At 41.1% G+C, this 10096-nt stretch overlaps 1 protein-coding gene across 1 annotated transcript; it reads left to right on the forward strand.

The window, feature by feature from the left end:
* Positions 1 to 3974: 3974 nt before the first annotated feature.
* On the forward strand, positions 3975 to 9482 carry LOC147210935 (cytosolic sulfotransferase 2-like). Its single transcript, XM_086118692.1, has 8 exons — positions 3975 to 4106; positions 6157 to 6301; positions 6408 to 6536; positions 6677 to 6777; positions 6871 to 6997; positions 7089 to 7186; positions 8948 to 9122; positions 9212 to 9482. Exons 2-8 carry the CDS (start codon positions 6163 to 6165, stop codon positions 9322 to 9324), a joined length of 882 nt encoding a protein of 293 aa, XP_085974818.1. The 5' UTR covers positions 3975 to 4106; positions 6157 to 6162; the 3' UTR covers positions 9325 to 9482.
* The last annotated feature ends 614 nt before the right edge of the window (positions 9483 to 10096 follow it).

Below are 10096 nucleotides of genomic sequence, written 5' to 3' on the forward strand. Positions count from 1 at the left end.
CCTTCCTTTTCTCGATTCGTCACTTCCGTGATGAAAGCCAAATCTGGATTGACGCCCTCTCTCCATTGGCCATCGTTTTCGACATGCGTACAAAGAAATCTCAAACCGCTGTTTAATTGATAACATGTCACCTCATTTTAAATATAAAGTAAATAATTGAATAATTCAATTATTATCATTTTAAATTAAAAACAAATATACACTATCTACTCTGCATGTATAACACAAAATGTTTTTGTTTATTGTGTGCACATTAGATTAGTAAAAACACCACTGCCCCACAGGGATAAATAAAGTTTTCTGAATCTGAATCTGAATTGTCATTACAGTGAAATAATGATGAGCAAATGCAAAGGAGTAGACTGCAGTTTAATTCGGCATGCAGGAATGTTATATTATTACTACTACTATTTTACGACTGCTATTAGCACAGTTATTGCTATGACTAATAATGTGTACTTCTACAGTGAGATAAAGTATAAAACAGGGGTGTCAAACTCATTTCACATTGTGGGCCACATACGGCCTCGGTAGATGTCAAGTGGGCCAGACCATTAAACTTATACAATACTCTGCTATAAATAACCAAAATATGTCTTTCCTTTGTTTAGGTTTGAAGAAGCACAAGAACATTAGGAAAATGTTGAAATTTAATGAACATATCTTTTACAAAACATTTCATGAAGCCCCTTAGATTTCCTTAGACAAATGTGCAATTTACTTTTATCATTCACATATATGCATTGCAACTGATTCCACTGAGGTTAGCAGGTTGACTTCACAGTGCAGAGGTACCGGGTTCGATTCCAGCTCCGGCCTCCCTGTGTGGAGTTTGCATGTTCTCCCCGGGCCTGCGTGGGTTTTCTCCGGGTGCTCCGGTTTCCTCCCACATTCCAAAAACATGCATGGCAGGCTGATTGAACACTCTAAATTGTCCTTGGGTGTGAGTGCGGGCGTGCATGGTTGTTTGTCTCTGTGTGCCCTGCGATTGGCTGGCAACTGATTCAGGGTGTCCCCCGCCTACTGCCCGAAGACAGCTGGGATAGGCTCCAGCACCCCCCGCGACCCTAATGAGGATGAAGCGGTTCGGAAGATGAATGAATGAATGAATGAATGATTCCACTGATTGTAAAAGGCACAACACTTAAACAAGTAATTGGTATTGAAAAATATAGTCATGCATTTTAAGATTAAACAAGATTTATAAAGAAAGGAATTTTTAATCCATTTACACATGTGCATATAAAATCTAAATTTAATCCCTGCCTACACCTTACAAACTAAGGAGAGTGCTATTAAATATTTAAATATATTAGAATAACGTACATGTCCTTGATAGAGTCTGCTGTGTTGGGTCTGTCTCAGTGACAGACTGCGACTGCTGTTGTCTTCTTCTCTGATCAAAAGAATGTTGTCTTCTTCTCCGATAAAAACAGCGTTTTTATGAATTAAAAACGCTCTATGAATTACGCACCTTATTAAAAATATTTATTCCGTGTCTTTTATGCATTTTTTCACTTTTAAATGATCCTGCGGGCCTGATCGAACCTCCTTGGGGGCCGGCTCTGGCCCGCGGGCTAGTTGATAAAATGATAAAAACGATAAACATGCTTCAAACAATGAGAACTGTAACAGAGCAATCAACTTTGGTTAAAAATGTGATGTATAGTGAAGAGTTTAAAAGGAATAGTATTTTGACTGATTTTTAAATGCTGAAAAAATGTATTTGGAAATAATTTTCATTCGTCATGTATTGACACTGAATGCTGGTGATGCAGTGGTTCACTCGCCTGACTTGAGTGCAGGCAGCGTATAAGATCTTACTCTGTGATGGTGTGGAATTGGGTGTGAATGGTTGTCCTTCTCGGTGCTAAACTGTAAGTCATTCTACTCGCCACGTTAATTCTCCCCCTTCATACTCGCGTCCCACCGCAAGCTAACGCGAACGCAGCGTAACCATGAATTTCCCAGATCTAAGCAGCTCATTGATTGTTTCACCAGAGAAGGCAACGCTCTGGACCATTGCTAAACGACACTTGAAAGACTCATACCAATCTTGTGCACGTGCAGCACTGGGATTTTCTGATCATTGTTTAGTACATTTAATACCTACATACAGGCACAGACTCAAATGTGTAAAACCAGTTGCCAAGACTGTCAGGAGGTGGACCGATGAAGCAAAGCTGGCACTACAAGAATGCTTGGACTGCACTGACTGGGGCGTCTTTGAAACTTCAACTGGCAGCCTGGACCAATACACAGACACTGTGACATCATACATCAGTTTCTGTGCAGACATGTCCCAACCAAGTGCTTCCGCACCTTCAAGATGGTTCACTGCCATACTCGGGCAACATAGAAAAGAGAAAGAGGCCGCCTTTAGAAGCGGAGATATGGCAGTTAACAAACGCGCTCGAAACCAGTTGACAGAGGAAATTAACATTGCAAAGAGAACCTATGCAGAGAAGCTGGAAAAAAAAAACTATTTTCTGCTACCGACACTGCATCTGTGTTGAATGACTGGTGACCATGTCTGGGTGTAGTTCGCCTTTCGCCTGAAGTCAGTACGTCCGCCTCACATCACATCGATCATGTTTGGTGTTTGAATATTCTCTCCGTCACGTTGCGAGGTGGACCCCAAAAAGCAGGCAGGAGGAAGGAGCAGGGTGAACTTGAAGAAGTGTATTGATAAAACACAGAGAAAACAAAATCCAAAAACAACCATAGTCCAAAGTAACAAACAAAAATAGCAACTGAAGCTAAAACAGAACCGTGACCAAAACATGACCGAAACAAACCTGACAGCAGCAAAGGAACAGCAAACAAACGAACATGACAGGAGCAAAGAGCAACAATGACCCGACCCTGAGTGTTCGGGCTGGGAGTCCTTTTAAGGGCCTAATTACCTATGACCAACAGGTGAGCAGCTGCCGGAGGAGCCCTACAGTGCCACCTGTTGGCCTCTAAACCGAATCATGACACTCTCCGTGTCTGTGTGAATTTTCTCAGGGTACTCCGGTTTCCTCCCACATTGCACATTCCAAAAACATGCATGGTAGGTTAATTGGACACAGTTTGTCGATGCTTTCCCTGCGATTGGCTGCAGGCAATGCGCTACTTCCTGAAGACAGCTGAGATCAGCTCCAGCACGCCGTCGACCCTCGTGAGGATGAGCGGTTCAGACAATGGATGAATTTACACTGCTGTGTATGGAGAAGTACTTTATCATCACTTGCTTTGTGAACCATTCTTGACATTATGTGTCGAACGTTGTGGACCTTCCTCTGTTGATTGGTGTTTTGCGTGACTGACGAGCAGCAGGATTCCAACACCCCCCTACCACCAGTGTTGAATCCAAATTGTTGTCGTTGTCATGAGAATAAACTTCTGCCAAAATGACTATACTGGTAAATAATACCTAGTCACCTCGAAATGTGAAGTGCATCTTTGTGGATAAAGTATTATCATTGTTTACTAATAAAAACACAATTTCTACTCCTAAGAAAAACATGTTTGCTTTTGCGTCGAATAGCGTTTTCGAAGTGGTGCTGGATTTTCAAAATGTTCTGTCTGTAATTATCATCCACAAGGGGGTAGTATAAAACGCGAACTGGAAAAGATCACCCTTTCACATTCGACTGCTCCTGATGTTAACCATCATCTCAGGTTGAGTTAAAACACGCGCAGTATACGAGAACGCACAAGTAGCCAGATAATAAAACGTCCAATGGCAACACAGCACATAACAAGTCAGTCAAACATCGTTGTCTAGAACTAAGGTCCAAACACCACTTGACAATCACCTTGAAGGCAAGCAAACTTACTTAATGGGCCATTCATTTTTTTTGATAGTGCTGCTTGCTTGAAAAAATTAGAGGTGTACGTATTTGCATAAATCCTCTTATTTGTCCAAACTTCAGCTGTCGGTTAACATTGTTCAGCACAAACGTGACCATTTTGCATGAAGTGTTTTCCATGAACTGGTTTGTACGTCATGCTTCCACTGAAGAGCGAGGGACGTATAATTAGTCAAACATGCGCTCGCCTGTTTGAAGAACACTTCGATACTATACATACATTCTTGAGGATCTACTGTGCAGCTCAGTGTGAGTGGCTTTGTGTACTCTTCTTTTCTGTGGCTTTTGAATTGCGGAAAAGGAAATATTACATTTGTTTTGTATTTTGTTTCTATATTACACGTGAGTTTGAGTTTTGTTTTCACTGCTATTTCAATTTCTTACATGACTTGATGGTCCTGAGTACCTTTGGGGAGTTTTTAGGTGTGTACTGTATAGGTAATATAATCCAAAAATTGCATCTAATGATAAAATGGTAATGAATGGCAAGCATTTGTGATCATTTTAAAGCCTTTTTAGAACATGAATAATTACATCTAAAAAGATGCTTGGGGAGTTTTTAGGTGTGTACTGTATAGGTAATATGTTTTACCCCAAAAATTGCATCTAATGATACAAGTTTCTGTGATCATTTTAAAGCATTTTTAGAACATGAATAATTACATATAAAAAGAAAGGTGGTAGGGATTACCCTAACAATAACAGGTGTGGTGAAAGGAATCCTAAAAGTTGGTCTTGCTCACATTATTTCTACATATTCACCAAGTGTATCGTGTAGTGAAAAAATAAAATTTAAAAATCCGTACAGCCCGAAATTCCTCCTACGATCTTGCTGTAGACATATCCCAGACTGCTCCTCAATCTTTCCAACATAGTACTGTATTTGACATTAGCAAAATGTTACGGAACACCATTAAAACATTTTGCAAAAAGAATATACTGCATATTGACCATTAAAACATTTTGCAAAAAGAATATACTGCATATTGAAATACTGATAATCTCAGATCAATTTATTTATGCATGTTCTTACTGAGCGAAATCTGAGACGGGTTATTTTAACACAAATATATTATTCTGTTGAATAAGTAGGAAAAGTTGGATAAACAGTTACTTCCGCCACTGAGTCAGAAACAATTTCAATGCTCTTCCGTCCACTTTAAATCACTGTTATCTTAGATTTACTATTAGATTAGATTTATTAGAAAATGAGCGACTTGCTTGCTATGTTCAAAAACAGGTTCAAAAGTGTAATACAAAAAACCCTGCATAAATCAAAATTAAGTTGATAAATTTGATATATTTATTAAATATAGTACGAAATCAGAATTAAGTTGATCAATTTATTAAATGTAGTAATGTAATGCAATATCCATTATGAATACAAGAGAAAATCGACATATAAATGTGCTCGAGTGTGTATGTATGTAGTTCCGATACAAACCAAAAGTTGTAAAAATAGATCTGTATAGCGGGCGGCCCAGTAGTCCAGTGGTTAGCACGTCGGCTTCACAGTGCAGAGGTACCGGGTTCGGTTCCAGCTCCGCCCTCCCTGTGTGGAGTTTGCATGTCCTCCCCGGGCCTGCGTGGGTTTTCTCCGGGTGCTCCGGTTTCCTCCCACATTCCAAAAACATGCATGGCAGGCTGATTGGACGCTCTAAAATTGTCCCTAGGTGTGAGTGTGGGCGTGGATGGTTGTTCGTCTCTGTGTGCCCTGCGATTGGCTGGCAACTGATTCAGGGTGTCCCCCGCCTACTGCCCGAAGATGGCTGGGATAGGCTCCAGCACCCCCCCGCGATCCTAGTGAGGATCAAGCGGTTCGGAAAATGGATGGATGGATGGATCTGTATAGCATATACTGTTTAAGGGTAAAAGCATTTGTTTAGATGCAGAGTTTTTCCTTTTCTGATTGATATAAAAATGATCTATTTATATATTAATACATAACAAGGGGTAGGACAAGACAAGTTTTTTACTTCTTCCGACTCCTTTGAACATATAATTGTGTTGTATGATGACTGTTTTCCTTTTTGAGCATTTTACTTACCTTTACTTTCTGTCAATTTATTACTTTAACAATAAACAAACCTCCCCCCCCCCACTCCCAAAAACCAAATAAAACAGAGACATTCTTTATCATGACTAAATATTAATTTTTATGAAAATGAAGTGGAAATGGAAGATTGAATTTGATCAATTCATCTGATGATTTCTTACCACACAGTGGCAGGGAATTCCTGTTCTTGTCTGTTCTCACAAGAATTAAGTAAGGAAAAGTCTTCATTTTGCATTTAAACAGAAACTGATGGCCGCGCCACCTCGACCAGAACTGTTTGACTTTTATGGAGTCTCCATGACAAAATTCTTCACTGACAACTGGCAAAATGTAAAGAGCTTCAAGGCCAAACCGGATGATATTGTCATAGCCACTTATCCCAAATCAGGTCAGGTTATGAGTATGAATACGCACTTCTCATAAATTCATTGACAATCAAACAAATTGTCTTGCTTTGCAATAGCTCTTATGGTGTATTTGTATTAATACCTCAGGAACGACATGGGTCTGCTACCTCCTGGATCGGCTCTTCTTTGGAAAGACATATCCAGAGAAAGACACATCCCTCCCTCTGTATATGAGAGTACCATTTCTGGAGCTCTGCATCCCTGGTCATCCCAAAGGTTGAAAAAAAAAGCGGTTATATTTGTCACGCACATACAGTAGATTAGAAACAATGGCCCTTTCATCATGACCTCACACGCACTTCCGGGTGCTTTTAGCTGTGAATGACACTCACTCATTTGTCCAATTCTTCATTAAGGAAAAGACCTGGCAGACCAGCTCACTATCACTCCTCGTCTTATCAAAACTCATCTGCCAGTCCAGCTTGTACCGGATATGTTTTGGGAACACAACTGCAAGGTTAAATGTCCGCCATGTCTGCATACAGTTGTGGCAGGTGAAGAATTGAAAGCAGAGATACGTTGACTCATTTATGGATATCTTTTCATTCAGGTCGTCTATGTGGCTCGTAACCCTAAGGACGTTGCAGTGTCTCATTTCCATTTTAGCAGCATGAACAGCATCCACCCTGCACCAGGAGACTGGGATGGCTTTTTGCAAAGATTCATGGATGGGAAAAGTGAGGTCAAAGTGTCAACAGTGTTATGTTTTTGTCAAACAGGCTCTTCCATCCTTCACTCCTTCATGAATGTGTTCTTCTGCGGCGTCAGTGGCTTATGGAGCTTGGCATAATCATGTGGTCGGCTGGTGGGAGAAGAAGCAAACGTATCCAAATCTGCATTACATGTTCTATGAAGATCTGACTGAGGTGAAATGTTCGCAGGCTCTTTCCTTGCAAACGCACACAACGTCTGAGTTTAATGCGATATTTAAAGTCCATGTAAATTGAAAACAAAACACGTCTTGATGATGAATTTTAAAAATCGGCAGGTACAGGCCTCAAAATTGTGAATAATCAATCAACCAAACCAGTATCTTTCCCCATCCAAAAGGGAGATGTACTTTTGGGGTGGAGGCAAAGAATGTTTTGGACACTCGGGTAAAGAAAGAGTGCGGAGCTGTCAACTGATCAACACCTTGTGGTGAGTTGTCTCCGATGGTGGGGGAAGATGCCGGTCCGACCTGGCAGACCCAAACGGATTGTGAGGATCTGTTGGTAGTGTCTGGCAGAATCCCCTGTCAGAAGGAATTTCAACTCCCACCTCCGGCAGAGCTTTTCGCACTTCTCATCCTGGGGGAGGCGGGGGACATTGAGTCTGAGTGGACCATGTCTCGCACCTCTATTGTTAAGGCGGCCGATCGAAGTTGTGGCCGTAAGGTGGTCGGTGCCTGTCGTGGCGGCAACCCCCGAACTGGCTGTTGGACATCAGCAGTCAGGGATGCCGTCAAGCTGAAGAAGGAGTCGATCGGGCTTTTATGGTCTGTCGGACTCCAGAAGCAGCTAATGAGTACCGGCTGGCCAAGCGGAACACAGCTTCGCGGTTGCCGAGGCAAAAACTCGGGCGTGGGAAGAGGCCATGGAAGCCAACATCCGGGCCGCTTCGAGGAAATTCTGGTCCATCTTCCGACGCTCCCGGCGGGCGAAGCAGTGCACCATTAACACTGTGCACAGTGGGGATGGTCCGCTGCCGACCTTGACTTGAGACATTGTGAGTCAGTGGGCAGAATACTTTGAAGACCTCGTCAACTCCACCAACTCAGTCAGAAAAGGATAAGCGATGGATGGATGAAAACCTTTGATGAGATTAACCTGCGAAAATTTGCTCCTCAAATGACGTCACTGATTAGCAAAACTGCTAATAGAGCGCATTAATGTATTAACCAGTGTAAAACATTTTTTTGCAGAAATATTATCCAGAAAATTAATAATGAAGGCAAACCCATGCAAATATAGCCGATAAGAAGAAAGAAGCAGTTATGGCTCAGGCTGAAAAAGAAACCTTGGCCAGCCCTAACCCAAAAAGTAAAAACAAATGGCAAGTTTAAGAGGAAATATTTGAGAGGAAAAAAAAAAGATCCAGGGAAATTATGTCTTATAGTCCTTCCATTCAACATATTTGTATGAGGATTACAACATTATATGTCATAAGGTCAATACATTTTGCTTTATGTAAACTAAGCGTGCAAATAGCGCGGCTATAAAATGTTTTAAAACCTGTTGTCTTATTTTTGGGAACATTTGAAAAAAATACAAACTTGATTTTTAAACCACACCTTGTGGTTAAACCTGTCACAATCGTAATTGTGACACGTTTACTCACGGCATTTGAGAACATTAAATTCAACACTGTGTAACTTCTTTCAGTATAAACGAAGAACGCACAGCAAGATTCCTCAAGGCATATTGTAAACTTCCTCAACTTCTTCTAGGCAACATCTACACTAATGTATCAAAAAAGGCTAATTATAGAGTCTTAATTTCCCTTTCCAACACCCTACCAAACCATTGCGGTGCCAAGCCAAACCGAAAAGTACTGATGCTTTGCATAATTTCTGAGTGTGCAGTGCATGTTGTGAATTGAACGGAAAATGTTTTGATATTGATTCAGCAAGTCTTTCGCGTGTGCAGAACTTGGGACGTGAGATCGACAAGCTGTGCAGCTTCCTTGGCATGTCTCCCTCCGCCGAGGAGAAGGAAAGCATCATGGCTGCAGTGAAATTTGACAACATGAAAGACAACAAATTGACCAACTTTACCAATGCCCCTTTAATGAATCTGAAGGTGTCTCCTTTCATGAGAAAAGGTACGCAGCAAGATGGCCGTGAGTGCTTTGCCAGCTTGTGAGCTGATTAGTTGGAATGCCATCTGAATTGATCTCTCTGCCTTTTGAAGGGAAAGTTGGAGACTGGAAGAATCATTTCACCGTGGCCCAGAATGAGCGGTGTGATGAGCACTACAAGCGGCACATTTGTTTCCCTGGACTGGAGTTTCGCACTGAAGTTTAAGGCTAGAACAGATCAAACAAACTGATTCTTCTTACAAGGCGGATGACGTTGAGTCAAACTGCCCTAGCAAGCCCTTCTAGATTTCACCTCGTCATCATTGTCGTCCTTTTGGCATTAATTCATTTGGGTTATGGAAATAAATTCACTGTTAAACGGAACCGACTTTATGATTCATGTAGCTCCATACAGGGGCCATCAAACACAATAAACATGAATCATGATCACTTTTTTTTTTAAATTTATTTGCATCCAGACATGAAATTCGGTGAAATGAAATAACAAATGTTAAATATAATCCTAAAATAAACAGCTGTAATACTGAATCTCTGCATTGAGACAGTGGGGCGGGCACATGTACTCATTTTCTATGGCACGTAGTACGCTTTGCAGAGGGAGCAACACTGAACACACTTGTTACTTTCACTCTGGTCTGGAATTCACTGGAATGTAGAGCACAACACGAGGTCATTGGACAAAAATCACTAAACAACTTAAGCATCACTTTGAAAACTGGACGTCATCCTGTCATGCTCTGAGACATGAATAAAGGTATTGGCCACTTCTGGAAATCCTGCCTGCAGTCTAATAAAGTAAATGCATCATGATTTATGGATGTCTTGTGCTGCAACCCAGCAATTGCACATGCCCTGTCAAAATCCACCCTGTACACTTGGAGTATTTTTAATTTAAAAAATACTTGTTTTCTAGTATTATTTTCAAGGAGAATCTAAATATTTTTGCAATACTCGCATCCATATTTCAATCCTCAGCG

This window comes from Hippocampus guttulatus, chromosome 1 (assembly GCF_054856545.1).
Source record: "Hippocampus guttulatus isolate MCC_2025c chromosome 1, RoL_Hgut_1.0, whole genome shotgun sequence".
NCBI classification, from domain to species: Eukaryota; Metazoa; Chordata; class Actinopteri; order Syngnathiformes; family Syngnathidae; genus Hippocampus; species Hippocampus guttulatus.